Source organism: Nyctereutes procyonoides, unplaced genomic scaffold, assembly GCF_905146905.1.
Source record: "Nyctereutes procyonoides isolate TBG_1078 unplaced genomic scaffold, NYPRO_anot_genome, whole genome shotgun sequence".
Classification (NCBI taxonomy): Eukaryota; Metazoa; Chordata; class Mammalia; order Carnivora; family Canidae; genus Nyctereutes; species Nyctereutes procyonoides.
The window spans coordinates 24,792,969-24,812,642 of NW_026575035.1; the positions used below are offsets into that span (position 1 = coordinate 24,792,969).

General features: G+C 35.3%; 1 protein-coding gene across 2 annotated transcripts in view; it reads left to right on the forward strand.

Annotated features, from left to right (window-relative positions):
- RB1CC1 (RB1 inducible coiled-coil 1) overlaps positions 1 to 19,674 on the forward strand; it is a 98,461-nt gene that overhangs the window by 12,474 nt on the left and 66,313 nt on the right. For both annotated transcript variants that reach the window (XM_055318232.1, XM_055318231.1), the window contains exons 2-5: positions 13,033 to 13,147; positions 14,221 to 14,342; positions 15,596 to 15,722; positions 15,896 to 16,066. In XM_055318232.1, the coding sequence (XP_055174207.1) occupies positions 14,272 to 14,342; positions 15,596 to 15,722; positions 15,896 to 16,066 (369 nt within the window). In that variant the 5' untranslated portion in view covers positions 13,033 to 13,147; positions 14,221 to 14,271. The remainder of the gene's footprint in view (positions 1 to 13,032; positions 13,148 to 14,220; positions 14,343 to 15,595; positions 15,723 to 15,895; positions 16,067 to 19,674) is intronic.

A 19,674-nucleotide genomic window follows, 5' to 3' on the forward strand; every position in this document is an offset into this window, starting at 1 on the left:
TGTGATAGGTATTACTAACATTCCCATTTTATACATTACCAAATGGAAGTCTTGATGTATAGGGATGAGGAAGTTTTTTTAACTACAGATTTTTAGTTGATAAAGTCATGTGGCTCATGGATTGTCTAGAGAAGATATAATTAAATACAATTTCATAACTGACTTAAATTACAGCCTTTATGGAAGTTATTTATTTATTTATTTATTTATTTATTTATTTATTTATTTTTAAAAGATTTTGTTCATGAGAGACACAGAGAGAAAGAGAGAGAGAGGCAGAGACACCAGCAGACGGAAAATCAGGCTCCATGCAGGGAGCCCGATGCGGCACTCGATCCCGGGTCTCCAGGATCAGTCACATTCTGGGTGTTTTATATTTTAAGAAGAGAATTTTAAAAATTATGAATAAATTTTTTGGCACCCATTTAGAGCATATAATAATTTTTATAAACCACACTTTTCGGTTAGAATCTGAATTAAAACTTTCGCTTACACAAAAATTTGTTCCATCACCCCTTGTGTCCAATATGTGAAATATGGAAAAAAAATAAATACAGGAATAAAATTATTCTTGAGCCAAACAAACTCTGCTGTGAAACTATGATGTGATCACATAAAAATTCGTAATCCAGGGTCAAAGTAACAGCTTAAGACAGAAGTAGATTTTTTTTCAGAAAAGACTTTCACAATTTAGGAGCTAAGGTACGGAAGAGAGAACTTAAGGTCAGGCAAGTTTATAAAGAGATTTAGGTGATGGGAAAAATGGTGATCTGTATGCTATCCCTGTGTATGGAATAGGACCGAATGCTCATGTGAAGAGTAATGAAACTCCAGGACGTTAACTGTTTATTTTCACATTAGGTAGTTTGAATTGTTAGTTACGTTTTGTTAACCTCACAAGATTGTCTCTGTCTTGAAGAGACACTTTGGTCTCTTAGATGGCTTGAGCCCTGTACATCAACTTTATCTTACAGAATCTTGAATAGGCAGACATTTTGGATGTCCTCAAGGTCAAAGTTCTTCTCATTGCAGTGATAATACAGGAACACTCGTAACTTGGAAGTAAATTTTATTTTTCATGTCTGTGGTGATCTTTGTTGAAAAATTAAAGGCTGAGAGTGTAGTTTGAGAGTAAGAAAACTGCAAATCCTTTGTATGTTGATAGGTGTTGGTATAAAATGAAAGTTTGATTTATATATTTCTGAATATATGTGTTTACTCATAGGAAGCTGTGATTTTCATCTTATTTGTCATTATTGTTCACAGAGCCCCTATATATTATGTATTATTTGTATATTCGCTTGTTCGTGGATTGGCTGCAAATATGATGTGCTGAGATTTGATATATATGCTAGGTCCAGACTTTTTTAACAAGTTCACAATTCTCTGAGAAATTACAGAAAAGAATTTCTTAGCACTGTCTTAACACAGTGAAAAGATGCTTTCAGAAGGTGTTTCAGTAACTTGCTATCAACACGCAAACAGCTGTGGGGGGGAATTAAATTTTTGTCCAGCATGAACTTCAGGAAGTGTGGGACACATAATTTCTAACATGCATGTCACCCTTATATAGGCATTGTCAGGAGTTAGGTTTAGAGCAGACAGGGTTCCTTACAGCAGCCTTTTATAGAATGGACTTGCGTTAGTGAATAACTCCTAGCATTGCTGAAAAAAGCAAAAACAAAAACATAACCAAAATACAGAAAAACCAGGTTATTGAGCCAGGCTTTTAGCTATACTATTTTTGTTCTCTTGAAGGTGTGAGAAACCTCTGGAAGTGTTCTGTAAGTTTTGTTTTGTTATTGTATTTTGATATTTACTTATTATGGAAGTTAACAGAAATAGGCAATAGAATATAGATCACATGTAACCATCATTTTGTATGAATAGTTATTTCACGGCCTAATCTTGTTTCAATTATATGTCATGGCATTCCTATCCCCATCACCTCCCCTTCTCTTACAACTTGTGTCTTGTAAATTTTGAAGAACAGTATACCTACAATAACATTTCCAGCGAGGAAAATGTTTTCTCTACCTTTTAGATGAGAAAATTGAATCTTAGGGAGTATAAGGTACCTTTTTCAACTCAACCTATAAGTAGCAGATTAAGAATCTAAATCGGGGCGCCTGGTTGGCTCACTTGGTTAAGCATCTGCCTTCAGCTCAGGTCATGATCCCAGGGTCCTGGTGAAGCCCTATGTCAGGCTTGTCAGGCTCTGTGCTCAGCGGGGAGTCTGCTTCTCCCTCTTCCTGCTAATGCTTGATCTCCTGCATGCTATTTCTCACTGTCTCTCTTGAATGTTTTTTTAAAAAAATTAAACCAGGTCCGTTAAGCTCTTGCTATATCAGTCAGTTGTTTTTCCTTCACATTAGGTCAGATTATAACCAGGAAGGTGGTGTATTCTGGCAGCAGCTAAATTGTTTTTACTAGGTTATTACTAATTCCAGTGATAGAGGTATTTATTTACTGTTATTGTGTATTTCTCTCATGTTTTTACACATTTGTGGTCATATTATGTATTGTTTTCATTCAACATCATAAGCTTTTTAAAAATTATTGTATATCTTGTTTTGCTGTATGAATAGATGAATGAGTAGCCAAGTATTTTTAACACTCTTCACAAGTAGTGAAGTATTTTGTATATACTTGAACTATAATTTTATGGTACAGTTATTAGGTTAAGAGAAATGTATGTTTATGAAACTTCTCATGAACACCAATTGCTTTTCCAAAAAGTCAGAATTTATAGTGGATCTCCAGCTATAATATATGAATGCTGAATATGATTATCAAAATGCTTGTGATAACTTTTGTACTATTTTGTAGAAATTTGCAAATGTACATAAAAGTAGAGAGAATATATTTTAAGTTTTTATTTTAATCCCAGTTAATGTATAGTGTTAATTTCAGGTGTACAATATAGTGATTCAGCACTTCCATACATCACCTGGAGCTCATCAGGACAGGTGCACTCTTTAATCCCAATTTCCTATTTAGCCCATCCCTCCACCCCCTCCTGGGTATCCCTTCTAGTAACCATCCGTTTGTCCTAAGTAGAGAGACTACTATAGTGAATCTAATCTGTCCATCCCATGTGCTTTAATAGTTACTGGAATTTTGGTGATCTTAACTGTCCTTCTGCCTTACTTACCTTTCCCTCTCTCTCCACCTTCTGCTTTCGTTATTGCTAGACTTTTAAAACATCTCAAATATCATTTTACACACTAATTTTCCAGAATGCATTATTTCATAACTAAAATGCCATTGTCATGACCAAAATGGAATAGTAATTCTTCTGTATAGTCTAATACTTAATTCATCTTCAGATTTCCATGCTTGGGATCCCTGGGTGGCGCAGCGGTTTGGCGCCTGCCTTTGGCCCAGGGCGCAATCCTGGGGACCCGGGATCGAATCCCACGTCGGGCTCCCGGTGCATGGAGCCTGCTTCTCCCTCTGCCTGTGTCTCTGCCTCTTCTCTCTCTCTCTCTCTCTCTCTCACTGTGTGCCTATCATGAATAAATTAAAAAAAAATTAAAAAAAAAAGATTTCCATGCTTAATTTCAAAAGTATATTTTATAGTAGTTTTATTTTAGGATCCAAAGAAGTCCATACATTTGATTATTATCTCTCTTACATTTTCTTTAATAGGTAGACTTTTTCCTCTGGTTTTGAAGCCATTAAGTTAGGTCATTGTCCTATAGAATGTTTATTTCTGAATTTAGCTGGTTATTTTCTTATAATACTGTTTTTTTTTTCCACTACACCACATGTTACCTATAAACTGGTAACTATACATAGATGTAAAAGTTTTTTTTAATTGGGGTTTGTGTTTTTTTGGGGGGAGATAGGCAAGAATACTGTATACATCCGGTTGAGACACAGAAACTTGATAGCAGTGTGACAGGTGATCAGTATGTTCATGTTTGTCATCAAGCTTAATCTGTCAGATTTCTTCTAATTATTTTAATGTCTGTTGATGTCTAGATCCATTATTTCATTGCGAAATTGTCATCTTCCATATTTTGCCTGTAGTAATAGTTGGAGCTTTTCTACAAAAAGCTATTTCTTCATTATATTGGTTATCTGAAGTATAAGTTCTGTTGGAAAGAGAGCATAAGTCCTTAAATCCTTCCCTTTTTTATTTCTAGAATAGGTTGCTACTCTAACTCAGTGAAGGTTGGTTTCTTTTTTGTATCATGAACATGAATATTTACAGAGTTTATACTAGTTGTAGTATATAACACAGTATTTGTAAGTATTCTTTGTATGCTCAGACAGTGCCATCTTAGTCATGAAAGCCTGTTGAAGTTGATTTCTTTCCCTTTTGACCTGGTCTTATTATTCTTGGTAGCTTCTTTGCTTAATGGCATATCTTAATCTTACAGGCTTATGTGATCAGTACGTTTTTCTACTTCAGATTTTTGGAATCAGACACTTCTCCAAAGGTCCCATTTAGAAACCACAACATGGGTACAGTGATTTTAGAGTTATATGTACAAATATTCTGAAGTTAGATGGAACAGTCTCCATAAGACTTCTCTCACTTTGAATACCAGCCACCTGTTTGGTGGTGCCCAGGACCATGCACTTCGGATCAGCTGACTACAGATTTGGTGTTCCTACAACCACCCTCAGGTTTGAGAATTCACTAGGATGGCTCACAGACCTTGGGGAAATGCTGTACTTAATTATGATTTGCTTAATTATGATTTCCTTTTCCTTGATTAGCAAAAGGATGCACATTAAAATTAAAAGCAGGCAAAGGAAGATGTGCATAGAGCAGAGTCTGGAAGGGTTTGAGATGCAGAACCTCTGGTTGCCCTCTCCCATGGAGTCATGGACAGAATTACTTCATCTTAGCCAGAGTGTGTGACAGTACATTAGAGTGATGCTAACCAGGGAAGCTTACCTGAGTCTTTGGTGTCTGGGGTTTTTATTGAGGCTCTATCATCTTTATATGGTAGCCGACCTTTAGTCTCTAGCTCTTCTTGGAGGTGGTCCAACTAATGGCTTTAGTTTCCATTTTTTCTGGAGATGGGAATGGATACTGTATATCCTAAAGCTGCCATCATAAATCAATCACATTGTTAGACTGTTCTAAAGCCCCCAAACAGACACTCCTTATCAAGCAGGACATTCCTCAGGTTCCCCTCCTCATAGCCAAGAATAAAGGCTAGACCTCTCTTTGATAAGGGCAATTCTTTTTTTTTTAAAAAAAAGATTTTATTTATTTATTTGAGAGAGAGTACACCAGCAGGGGGGGAGAGGGAGAAGCAGGCTCCCCACTAAGCAGGGATCAGTGGGGTTGGATCCCAGGACTCTGGGATCACGACCTGAGCCAAAGGCAGATACCTAACTGACTGAGCCCCCCACGTGCCCCTGAATAAGGTGAATTCTTTACTCTACAAGGTACTGTGGCTACTTGGTTATTGCTCTAGGTTGTCACTGCCTTTATTTCAGTGGGTTTATGGATTATGTGTTTTTATGCAAAGAGAAATTTTGTTCAAACTAACATTTTACTTTATTGTATATCTTTTCTCTTAGATTGAAAATCTAGGAATCTTAGTCTGAAATTCTTGCTTGTTTAATAGGTGAAAATAATGTCTTTTTCAGATTTGTATTCCTTTACTGAGAAGGTTTCATGTATTTTTCACATTTGTTAACTACTTGAATCACTTTCTCATGCACTATTTATTGTGGATTTTTAGGATTTTCTTACTAATTCATAGAAAAAATTTTTAAAGATTTTATTTATTTATTCATGAGAGACACACAGAGAGAGGCGGAGACACAGGCAGAGGGAGAAGCAGGCTCCATGCAGGGAGCCTGACGTGGGACTCGATCCCGGGACTCCAGGATCACACCCTGGGCCAAAGGCAGGGGCTAAACCGCTGAGCCACCCAGGGATCCCTGAAACTTTTTTTTTTTTTTTTTAAAGGCTGTTAACCTTTAATTACTTGTTGTAACACTGTCCCATTTACCAGTTTTGAGGAGAAAGTCAGATCCCATCTTTTGATATTTGGATTAAATAAATGAAGTGCAGGTAATGGAAAGATTCATCTGTTTTTTTGGTTTCTCCCCTCTCCCCTCCCCATAAGTCAGAAAATGAGTAACTCCTGTGACCTGCCCAGAATCTGGTCCTGTGTTAGAAAGCTAGCTGGGAAATTGGGCCTGTCTCCTGGAGGGCTTCCTCTCTGCTGTTGTTGCTATCATTTCCAGGGAGTGTTATGGTTGCAAACAGCATGTGGTCACCATTAGGCTTCAGTTCTTGACTGTTAGATGCCTGGTGATAACCCAGGTATGTGCAAGCTCTCAGTGAATTGGCTGCAGTTGCTCAAGCCTTAGAGCAGAAGCTGGCAAACTTTTTTTGTAAAGGACCAGATAAGTATTTAGGCTTTGCTGGTTAAGATGTGCAAGGTGAAGGCTGTTTATGTAGGTTTTTATGTAACAGGAGAAGAAACTTCTCCCTTGCCTTGTCCCATGTGTCCAGAATGAGCCATCCAGGGTGGTGTGCATGCTTTGTTCTCAAGCTCAGTTGCTATCAATTGGAGATCTTTTTCTGGACACACAGGGACCACCTAAGTGATCATGGGCCTGGCAGGCTGGGGATAGAGGCCAACCCAATACTTTCTGCCCAGGGACTCCCAGATCCTGAGTTGCCTTGCTCTCTGAAAGTGTGGCTTGAGACAGGTGACTTTCTGGGTCCCCCATTTTCTTGCTGGTTATACTCTGTTGCCAGCAGAAGCTGTGGAGTCCCTGCCATGTTGATGGCCCCCCAGTGAGTACCCTGAGTAATGAAAGGCAGCACTGGTAAAGGAGTGGGTCTCTGTGACTCCACTTCTACCTTGGAACCATGATGCCTGCACAGCTCTGGGGGCTGCAGAGCAAAGGAGACCACTTTCAGTATTTCACTCAGCTGTGTTCTTGGCTACCATACGTAAGTTCTTCTGTGTACATAACATTCCTTTAGTTGTGAAGTTTTCGGAGAATCCCACTGTGTAAAGATGACCCACAATATGGAAGAATTTCCAGTCTTTGCCCCCTGCAAGGAACCATGTTATCTGTGTACCCAGGGGAATCTTGTTCTCCCATAACCTGGGACTACACCAGTTCTTGGCTGGTGACTCATTTTTTCACTTGAAACCCTTACCATTTGTCAAGTTTTGAAGTGTTCTGCCATTCCACTCCCCTTACATAATCTTGATATTTTTTTGTGTTGTATTTAGGAAGTACAGTTTAGGAAAATGAAGGCTTAAAAATGGTTCTAGAAAGTGGTAGAATTGTTGGGGAAAAGCAAGTATTGGGATTTCTAATGGAACAGTAAAATGGCAAGTCATGGGATGTATTTACTATATGTGTTTTAGTGGTACATTCATGTTCTTTCCTTCTAGTTCCAGCCATAGATTTGAACTGATTGTTTCTGCTATTGTGACTTTGAGAGATGATTGAACTTTTTTTGATGGGGATGATACTAGCTTTTCTCACAGTAGAAATTGTAAGGATATGTAGCTGTTATGGTTTTTAGTTCTTGTTAACAATCAATGGCAGTTACTGTTAAGTCAAAAATATTCATATCTTTAAAGAATAAAACAAAAGTACAAGCAGATATTTTAGAGTTATTTTTAATTACAAATAATTGCATTTTTGTAGCTATTCTTCTTGAAAGTAGATAACATGACATTTTTGTATAGATAAAAAATTTTCATGTTGGGACACCTGGGTGGCTTAGTGGTTGAGCATCTGCCTTAGGCTCAGGTTGTGATGCCGGGGTCCTAGGATCAAGTCCCACATCAATCTGTCTGTGTCTCTGCCTCTCTCTGTGTCTCTCATGAGTAAATAAGTAGAATCTTTAAAAAAGTTTTTTTTTTCATGTCACCTAGCTAAGATGTAGCCTTTGTGAGAATAGACAATTTTATCCTATTGTTTGCTCTTATATAGCCAAAGCTAAAAAAAGGGCATACTAGCTCCTCAGGTGAAATTTTTATTGAATAAATGTTGTAAATTGAAGTTGGTCCAAACTCTTGGATTGCATACTAACTTTCTGCTTTTGGGCAAGTTGTATAATCTCTGTATCTTTTTCCTCAACCCCAAAAAGAAATAGTTAAAATGGATATCTTACATGTTGCAAAATATAAGGGAATTATTATGTATAATATTACTTAGCGTAATTACTGGCATATAATGAATCACTCAGTGTTACTGATGATCATTTTGTATGTCATATGTAGAACATGTGAAATTAAATATGAGTGTTTTGTGACTGGAAGCTATTAGGTTTTTTTGTTTGTATGGGTTTTTTTTGTTGTTGTTATTCCCTTTTAGTTTTTACTTTATGCTTTTGGTTTTGTTTTTCAGTTTCAGTATAGAGTGTTATATTAGTTTCAAGTGTATAATATAATGACTCAACAGTTCAACACATTACTCAGTGCTCTTCCTAAGTATACTCTCTAATCCCCTTTACACCTATTTTACCCATCCCCTACACACCTCCCCTCTGGTAACCATCAGTTCTCTGTAACTAAGAGTCTATTTTTTGATTTGTCTTTTTCTTTGTTCACTTGTTTTGTTTCTTACATTCCACATGAATGAGATCATATGGTATTTGTCTTTCTCCAACTGACTTATTTCACTTAGCTTTATACCCTCTAGATCCATCCATATTGTTGCAAATGGTAAGATTTCATTCTTTTTTATGGCTGAGTAATAGTCCCTGTGTGTGTTTGTGTGTACAGCCCCTCATTTTTCAGTGGAACCTAGGTTGCTTCCATATCTTGGCTATTATAAATAATGCTACAGTAAACATAGGGGCACATATATCTTTTTGAATTAGTGTTTTTGTATTCTTTGGGTAAATACCCAGTAGTGGAATTACTGGATCATATGGTAATTTTTATTTTTAATTTTTTCCCTCCATGCTGTTTTCCACAGTAGCTGCACTAGTTTGCATCCCCACTAACTGTACATGGGGGTTCCTTTTTCTCCACATTCTTGCCAATTTTTGTTGTTTCTTGTGTTGTTGATTTTAGCCATTTTGACAGGTATGAGTTAATATCTCATTGTGATTTTGATTTGCATTTTCCCAATAATGAGTGATAATGAGCATGTTTTCATTTGTCTGTTGGCCATTCCTGTCTCTTTGAAAAAGTGATCATGTCTTCTCTCTTTTTATTTTAGATATTTATTAGGAGAGAGCGAGAGAGAGATGAGCAGGGAGGAGGGGCGGAGAGGGAGAGAGAGAGAGAGAGAGAGAGAGAGAGAGAGAGAGAGAGAGAGAGAGAAAGAAAGAAAGAGAGAAAGAAAGAAGCAGACTCACTGCTGAGCAGGAAACCCAACATGGGGCTTAGTCCCAGAACCTGGAGATCATGACCTGAGCCGAAGGTACACACTTAACCTAATGAGCCACCCAGGCGCCCATCTTCTGCTCATTTTTAATTGGATTATTTGGGGGTTTTTTGGTGTGGAGTTGTAGAAGTTCTTTATATATTTTGGATATTAATCACATATATATCAGTTGCAAATATCTTCACCAATTCGGTAAGTTGTCTTTTAGTTTTGTTGAGTGTTTACTTTGCTGTGCAGAAGCTTTTATTTTGGCATAGTCCCATTACTTTATTTTTGCTTTTGTTTGCCTTTCTGCAGTGGACAGACCTAGAAGAAAGTTGCTATAGCTGATGTCAGAGAAATGCCTGTACTCTCTTCTAGGATTTTTATGGTTTCAGATTTCACATTTAGGTCTTAATCCATTTGAGTTTATTTTTGTGTATGGTATAAGAAAGTGGTCCAGTTTCATTCTTTTGCATGCAGCTATCCTGTTTTTCCAGCAGCATTTGTTGAATAAACTTTTTCCCATTGCATATTCTTAACCTCTTTTGTGAAAGATTAATTGATCATATAATCTTGGGTTTATTTCTGAGTTCTCTATTCTATTCTGTTGATCTGTGTGTCTGTTTTTGTGCCAGTACCATACTATTTTGATTACTACAGCTTTTGAGTATATCTTGATATCTGGCATTGTGATACCTCCGGTTTTATTCTTTTGCAAGATTGCTTTGGCTCTTCTGGGTCTTTTGTGTTTCCATGCAAATTTTAGGAATACTGTTGGCTGACATTTACGCAAAGACCACCAGGGCTTGTAAGACCCATGGGGCAATGATGACTCACTTTACGAGTTAGATTTTTCTCATGTTATTTTAACACAGGCCCTGGGTGGTAGATGACAATAAATAGGATATAGAGTGAAGATTCAGAGGGAGGCTTCTCCTTAAAGTTGCCAGTGCTGGGCAGCCCAGGTGGCTCAGCGGTTTAGCTCTGCCTTCGGCCCAGGGCCTGATTCTGGAGACCCAGGATCGAGTCCCATGTTGGACTCCCTGCATGGAGCCTGCTTCTCTCTCTGCCTGTGTCTCTGCCTCTCTCTCTCTCTCTCTCTCTCTCTCTCTCTCTCTCTAATTAAAAAAAAAAAAAAAGTTGCCAGTGCTTTGGCTTCAAAGGTAATGGATGAAAACATGGGATGTTACATCAGGATAAGTCAGGAGGTCCTTCTCAAAGTGATGCTGTCATTAATATCACTTAGGAACTGTTAGAAATGAGCTAAATGAAAAAGAAAAAAATAAATTATTTAAATGACAGTGTCAAGTGTGCCTATATAGTGGAGTAAAATTATAGCCTAAGTTCTAGAGCCACAGCAATCAGAACTGTCTGTGAACTCATTTTACATTATTCATGAATTATACATACAAATTTTCAAAGAAAGTTTGTTTGGGTAGCTGTTTATGTAAGCATTGTTAATGATTGTGGTTTTTAGGTTGAGCTATTTGTTAGGGTGAACACCAGGTGAAAAGTTTGGTGTTTTTGTAAGGCACATAGTAGCTGCTACATTTAACAGAGTTTCCTTCATTTACTGTAAGTATTATGGAACAAAGGAATGACACTGAGTCCATCTTTACAGTAATTTCTGAAGCCTATAATATTGAGAGCAATATTGTACCTAGCTCATGAAAAGAAAAAGATAGAGTGTTCCAGATTGAAAGAGATTAAATAGATTTTACAGTTAAACACAATATATTATCCTGAATTGGATCCTAGATCGAGGAGGGAAGACTGTAAAGCATATTGCTGGCAATAATTTGAGTATGAAACTATGGATTAGATAATATGGATCTATGTTAAATTTCATGATTTGATGAATTTACTTTGATCATGTAGAGAAAATCCTGTTAGGATACATCTTGAAGTATTTATGGATGAGACATTCTGTCTGCAGATTGCTCTCAGCTCAGAAAGAATATATCTTAATGTGTGGTGTATATGTATATATATAGAGAACGAGAAATCAAATATGTAGGATGAAGTGGCCCAAATGATAAAGCAAATGGAGCACAGTATATGTTGTTGATAACACTGGGTAAAGGGTGCAAGGAGCTTTTGTTACTATTTCTGTAACTTTTTTCTAAGTGTGAAGTTATACCTAAACAAGGTAAATAGTATTTAAAAGGAAACAGAAGTAAAAAACTTATAATGATTATTATAAAGATTTTATATTGAGATTCACAAATGTATTTTCTTGTATTGCCTTATCCACCTTTATAGAACAGGCTTGTTGTCCTTCCTATGACCTTATTTAAATGTAACCCACATGGAGGCCTACTTTGATCACCCATATCTAAAGTAGGTCTTTCTTGCTACCCAATCCTCTTTCTTTGCATTTTTTTGCAACTTATAGCATGTTTACTTTCTTCTTGTTTCTTTTTCTTCAAGACTGTGATCTCTATCAGGGGAAAGATCATGTCTATTCACTAAATACACAGTTCTGACACATAAGCTCAGTAAGTGTTTTTTCTGTTTGGATGAATGAATGATCTCTGCTGCCAATACTCCTTCCATTTGAGTCACCATACTTTTAGCTACCTAATCCTTCAGAAAACAGAAGAACTCCTTTTAACTTGTAAGATAAAGTGTACTCTTGGACTTGGAGGTGGTGGTGCAGTCCCACCCAAACATTGGAGAGTTGGCAGAGGAAAAAGAGCCCAAGAAGGAGTGCTAAATTCTTATTCCCTGCCAAGTACCAGGCTAATACATTGAATTTTTTTCATACTTTTTCTCCCTTAATTCTCATAATATCCCTATAGTGTAGGAAACTATATTAATTATCTTTTGCTGAGTAAGAAATGTTTTAGGTCACATTTTCTGGATATAGGTTGGCTGGGTCCTCTGCATCGAGGTCTCTCAGAAGATTGCAGTGAAAGGTGTTTGCCGGGACTGGAATCTTTTCTGGTGTTCAACCAAGGAGTGATTTGCTTCCAAGCTCAGTGGTGGTTGTCAAGATTAAGTTCCTTGCAGCTTGTCAGACTCAGACTGTCAGCTTCCCACTGAGGCTAACTTAAGTTTCTCGCCACATGGGCTTCTCCATGGCAGCTTATTACTTCCATCAAAGCTGGCAAGGGAAGAAGTCAGCTGGCATGATGGAAGTTATAATCTTGAGTAGCAGTCATGTGACATGTCATTAACCTCAGAGACAGATCATGGGCTCTGCCCATACCAGTAGGGGTAGGAATTTCACTGGAATATGGATACCCAGAGGTGGAGGGGCTATTTTAGAGGTTGCCTGCTACAGGTACCATTTTGTATTCATTTTACAAAACAAGAAATCAAGACCATTAAGGAAGTTTCCCAGGATCATTTATGAGTAATGAGGCCAGAATTAAACCCTGTGGCAGTCAGACTACAGCCAGGCTCATTTTTACCATTATATTTTAAATAGATAAATATATAATTCTGCACCTAAGAAATAGCTGCACAATTTGGCAGTTTTGGAGAGTTTTTTAGATACTTTTGTGTCTTTTAATGGAGTGTTATAGGTCAAAGTTATGCTTTTACAGTTTTAGTGAATGTACAGATAGGAAGAGAGATTAATAGAAATTAGTCTTTCTATTATCTGAAGATGGGAATTTTTAAACAAAACAATAACCATATGTTGTTGCATACTGAATTATTTCTCTCTAGGATAATCCAGAATTTTTTTTTCTTTTCCAGTTTACTGAGTTTAACCAGTAATGCCATTCAGTTGCCAATATCAAGCAAAGCAAACATAAACCAGTTTTAATCTGCTTCTTAAGAAAAGTGGTAGTCCTTTTCACAGTGCCTGACGGTAAGTCACAGTTCCTAAATTCATAAGTTTTTCATATAACTCATTTAAAGCATAATTTTGGAAACTTTAATTTTAAGACTGTATTTATTTTTTTCTTTCTTCCCTGATAATTTTACTCTGAAGCTCACTGGAAAGAGTATAAGGAAAGATATATTCTATTGTCTGTTAGTTTATTGTTTCTTATCACTTCCATTAATTTGGGAGATTTTTACCTCTAATTATAAAAAAATAAATTGCTAGATTTGAAACCTGCCCCTTCTTATAGATGAGGAAGTTTATTTTATTTTTCAAAGATTTATTAATTTTTTAGAGTATGTGTACACATGAGGAGTTAGGTGGGGGAAGGACATAGACAGAGCTTGAGAGAATTTCAAGCAGACACCCCACTGAGCATGGAGCCTGTCTCAAGCGTTGATCTCACAACCCTGAGATCATCACCTCAGCCAAAATGGAGAGTCAGCCACTCATCTGACTGAACCACCCAGGCACCCTGAGGAAGTTTATTTTATATATAAAGTTTTGACTTGTACAGCTTTTTAAACACACAGTTATTTTAAATATTCTAATTTCTGGACCTGTCATTTTCAACTGTGCAACTAGATGATATAACTGTTAGGGTCACAGTTTTTATGGAGCATTTCTAACTCAGTGTGGAGGGAGACTTTAGATTAAGAGGCAGCTGGTGGAATAACTAACTCATTTCCCCTAACTTGCAAGTAGTGGCTGCTCTTACTTGCTATTAGTAAATTTAACCTTAAGACAGTTTCCTGTGATACAGAGAAGCAGGGAAGAACTTTATGAGTTAGGAAGAATCTTTGATCAGATTTTTAATTATTAATATAGAAGGGTACATGAAGACAGTATGAAATGTACACATAATTTTCTAATTGCTGACCTCTTAAATTTTTTTAATGTAGAACAGTTTGCTTTTCACTTATCTCACTTCTATAAACAGAAAAACTATTGTTTTGTTGTTATTTATGTATTACAACTATGCCATGTCTTACATGAAGATATTTGTATTTGTAGTTGTGTTTGTAAAACTGACCATTTTTCTTGTCTGTTTCATTTAGTAACCAGATCAGAGTGTGAGGTAGACGCTCACAGAGTTCAGAGAAATCATCATGAAGTTATATGTATTTCTGGTTAACACTGGAACTACCCTGACATTTGACACTGAACTTACAGTGCAAACGTAAGCTGTATTTCATTTAATGTCATCACTTTTGCATTTCTGTATGCAAAATGTTAAACTATTTGGAAAAAAAAACTATTTCTTTGTTAAGTAAGAGTAGCAATATCTTAAATCTCTATCTCAGCATAATATGTATATAGTTGTCATCTTTCACCAAAACGCTAAAAGTTAAAAATTCATAAAGTTGTGCTTTGTTCTGTTTGTGTGAATGTATTATTTGCAATAAACAAACAAACTGATTTCAAATTAAAACTATCAAATAGAAGTTTTCAAAGCTAATTGCTCTTCTAAATTTCCCAGGACCTTGCTAAGGAAGTTATTGCTAGCAATATAAAGCAGCATGTGTCCAGTCTCTTGTATTTTGGTGATTTGTTTTTATTCCCTTGTATGAATAAATTCAGTAGTATTTTTGTTTGTTGATGCAGGAAGAAAATCAGTTTAATATTTTTAACCAAGATAGTAGGTTAGTAGGACTCATAATTTAATAATTCTCCAACTTTGCAGGGGATTCCAGTATTCAATCAATGAATGTCCATCCTCTTATATTTGTGAAAGGTTGGGAGAATTGTCAGGGGGAGGGAGGGTATATTTTGAGGCCAAACAGCAAGGAAGAAAATAGTAACAACTATTCCTGCTTGTATTTTGGTAGTGACCCTCATAGCAAAGACATGCTAGCAATATAGAATAAATAAACCTGACAGTGAAAATATTATAAGTATCTTGTGGAATTAATATTCTTAGCTTTAAAAATGGAATTTGAAATTATTTTTTTTTAAGTTCTGGTTTTTATAAAATACAATTTTACCTGTAAAGGAATGATTTTCTGAAGGGTAGGGAGAGGAAGCAATTTCATAGTTTATACTTAATGTAGTTTGTGTAATGTGATGTTGGGATTTTAACAGACATCTGTGTTCTGAGGATTTTAACAGACCTGATGCTAATTTGAGCATATTCCTTTGCTGTGTTATATAAAGAGCACAGAAATAAATATGTCTACTGCCTGTATTTTATAGACTCATATTTAGATGTGCCACATGCGTAATTTATTCACCTAAGATCAGCCAGTTGATTATGGAATCTGATTCCAGAAACAAGAAGTATATTTTAATACTGTTTGTTTTGGGGGAAAATTTTAGAGTGAAATTAATATCAAATATTTTTTTACACAGTGCTACTTATGATGATAAAAAAGTTTTCATTGGGAAGTTATGTATAACTGACTTTTTTGCCTTCTACCCCAACCCCTTTTAAAGTGTGGCAGACCTCAAGCATGCCATTCATAGCAAATACAAGATTGCGATTCAGCATCAGGTGCTGGTGGTAAATGGAGGAGAATGCATGGCTGCAGATCGAAGAGTGTGCACCTACAGTGCTGGGACGGTATGTGTCCATGAACCCTTTTGCACAAACATGCTTCAACTCCACATTACATAGGGAACTGGGAACTCAGCATTCAAAAGTAAGGTTTATCTGCTTCATATATTGAAGGGAGTGTGCATGTTCAGTGTTTATAACATTTTACTTCAGTTTCTTTTACTTTTTTATTTCTGTAGGACACAAATCCAATTTTTCTTTTTAACAAAGAAATGATCTTATGTGATCGTCCACCTGCTATTCCGAAAACTACCTTTTCAACAGAAAATGACATGGAAATAAAAGTTGAAGAGTCTCTTATGATGCCTGCAGTTTTTCACACAGTTGCTTCAAGGACACAACTTGCAGTGGTAAGATAAAAATAATTGTTTTTTGAAATTATTATGCTTACATCTAGTATAATTCAAAAAAAATTGAAAATTAGTTACTTGACAAAATGATGTCTTATTCATATACTTGGTAATATTTTCATGAAGTATTAGCCGATGAATGGTCTAATAAATCAATAATTTCTAATAGCATTCAAATCTAAATAGCATAGGGAACAAAGGGATGATTGTCACAGGGGATAGGAGTAGGGGGATGGGTGAAGGAGAATGGGAGATATGGGCCTCCAGTTACAGAATGAATAAATGAGAATAAAAGATACAGCACAAAGAATATAGTCAGTAATACTGTAATAGAATTGTATGGTGACAGATGATAACTACACCTGTGGTAAGCATAGCCTAAGGTATAGAGTTGTTGTATCACAAATCCTGTACACCTGAAACTAATATAACATTGTGCATCAATTCTACTCAGATAAATAAGTAGCTAGCAGAGTGGTCTGAATTACAGAGGAAGCATGCAAAAACACAAAGGTGTGGGGGAAATATTTTGCTAGTTAATATGTCTGGATTTTAAATTTTAGACTCCTACATTATTAGTTAATCCTGCATTTGCAAAGAGTTACAAGATCTTAGAGTGGAAAAGCTGTTTTAAATGTGATCAGCTTTTTTCTAAATGATGATACACAGTTAATGATTTCTGAACATTACTATAATCAATAAAATTACCTGTGTTAGAGTAGACTGAAACAAAGGGAGCTTACATAACTCTTAAAAATGTGTTCTTTAATTCATATCTATATTTAGGTCCTAGAGGAGAACAAAGTTTCTTTCCAATATATACCTCTTATATTGCTTTCTGCAATGTCCATGGATTGTTTCATAGTCCTTTGGTTTTACTTTTTGAGTTACCCATACCTAATAATGTAATACTGGCTCTAAGTTATCATTAGTAAGACACATTTACTTTACTTTGAGATGAAAAAATGTTATCTTTTAGAACCTAATAACAGTATTTACCATTTATAAAAATAAGCAAATTAACAAAATAATTACATTGGTTTAAGTAAATCGGCAGTTTGTTTTAGTGTAGTATGTACATGTATGAAACTATCATTTTTTTCACATAGGACGCAACATAAAAAGAATAACCATCTTTCTAGAACATAAGCATCAGTCTAGAAATGTTTTTGTAATAGCAGAATTACTTTTTAAAAACAAATTCTGTAAACAAATGTATATAATACAGTCCTTTAGTTTTTTAACTGAAAAAACAAGAATATTGATGTTCAAATAAGCTATTTATACTTTAGCCTACACATTTGTATACCATTTAAAAATAAATGTATACCATTTTATTTGGGTGAAAATATAGGTAATACATGCTAATAGAAAAATGTGATATTACCAAAAATTAAAGGATAATCAAATAGGATATGTAATTTTTAAGTGATTAGAATGAAGTCGAAAGAACAAGTAAAACTAGATTAAACAAAGGCATATCAAAATGTATTGTATTACAAAACTTTTAAGTTAAATAGATGAAATGAGAAAGAGGATTAATCTAGAAATAGTTCTAGCAATATCTAATGACACAATTTAAGTTAAAGACTTTAAAGGTTCTTGCAGGCAAAGATCAAGACAGAAATAGGAAACAGAGGGCATCAAGATTAATACAGAGGAACAAGGAATGAATAATTTATTAATCTAACAAAACTCTAAAAAGGATGTACTAAAAACAATACTAAAAATAATTAGATTAATACAATCCAGTATGTCACTTGTTAATTAATGTAGCCAACTTCTCTCTTAGAAGAAGAAAAGTTTTATGAAGTGAAAAAAAAAAAAAAAACTATATCATCACAAGACACACAGTTAAAACAGTTTGCTAAAATATAAAAAGAGGGATGCCTGGGGGGTGGCTCAGCGTTTGAGCATCTGCCTTTGGCTTAGGGTGTGATCCTGGAGTCCCAGGATCAAATCCCACATTGGGCTCCCTGCATGGAGCTTGCTTCTTCCTCTGCCTATGTCTCTCATGAATAAATAAAGAAAATATTTTTTTAAAAAGTATAAAAAGAAATGCACAGAACTGGTAGGTTAAATGTACCAAAATTTTAAATGGCAGTATTCATTTTTGATAAATTTGATGTTAAAGCATTAAACAGAACAAAGTTAAATTTATAATAAAAGATTTAATTTGTGAGAAAAAGAAGTCAGATCTGTATTTGCCTTCCAACACAGGCTAAATGGTAATAATTACAGGAAAACTTAATAAAACATAATTATGTACACCAGTGTTCATAGCAGAATTATATCCTACAGCCAAATGGTAGAAACAACCCCAAATGTCCAGCGGTAGGTGAATTGATAAACAGAATGTGGTGTGTACATACAATGGGACATATTTAACCTTGTCAGGAAGAACACTGATGTGAACTACAATATGGATGAACCTTGAGGACAAATATTGTGCAATCTCAATTATATAAGGTACCTAGAAGAGTCAGATTTATAGAGAAAGAAAATAGAAGAATACTCACTCAAGGCTGGGTGGTGAGGAGAGAGTTGAATTAATTGTGTATTGGATACAGTTTCACTTTGGGATGATGAAAAATTTCTGGAGATGGATGGTGGTAATGGTTGCACAGCAATAAGAATAACCTAATGCTTCTGAATCATACACTTAAAAATGGGTTCAAACAATAATTTCCATGTATATTTATCATAATTTAAAATGAGAGATTTTTGATAATGTCTCTTTATGGGCTAGATTTAATATTTTATAACTTGAAAATACATAATATATTCATTTCTTCTTACAGATAATACCAGGAGAGTATTAAAAGAGTAATATATTAGCAAAAAGGGTATATTATAAGAATGGGTGGCTCAATACTTGGAAATGTATTAATATAATTAGTTGCTTCAAACATGAATATTTATAGGAGAAAACCTAGTCATATTAATATTATCCAGAAGAAGCATATGTTAAAATTTAGCAGCTATTCTTAATAAGTAACATTACTCTACAAGGAAACAAAATAAAATACAGATTGATACAGATTGACCAAATAGAAAAGATAATCAGCTTTCAAATCAACAAAACATTAGAGCCATTTTTGCATCAATCAGAATCCTCCGTATTCTTGGAACTTCTAAAAAACGTACTAAAATAAAATGAAAGTGAAGTGAGTGGCAAAATTAATGGAAAAGAAGTGAAAAACATCCATTTTAGATGATGATATGGTTGTATATTTGGACTATCATGAGGATTTAATAAAGATCTATCAGAAATAATTTTGGTAAGGTGGTTGGATATGTGATAAATATATAAACATTCACATTTCTCCATACTGGAGCTTGCTTTGGAATGGAAATGGAAAATATATTACAATCTAAGTATTAACAAGAAATATATAAAATTCTGTTCAGAAACATAAGTTATAAGCCAATGAAAAAACATACTCTTAAACTATGAAACAGTGTAGGGGTTCCTTAAAATTAAAAATAGAACTGCTGTGTGACCGGCAATTGTATTACTAGGTATTTATCCAAAGGATACAAATGTAGTGATTTGAAGGGGCACATGCACCCCAGTGTTTATAGCAGCAAGGTCCACAATAGCCAAA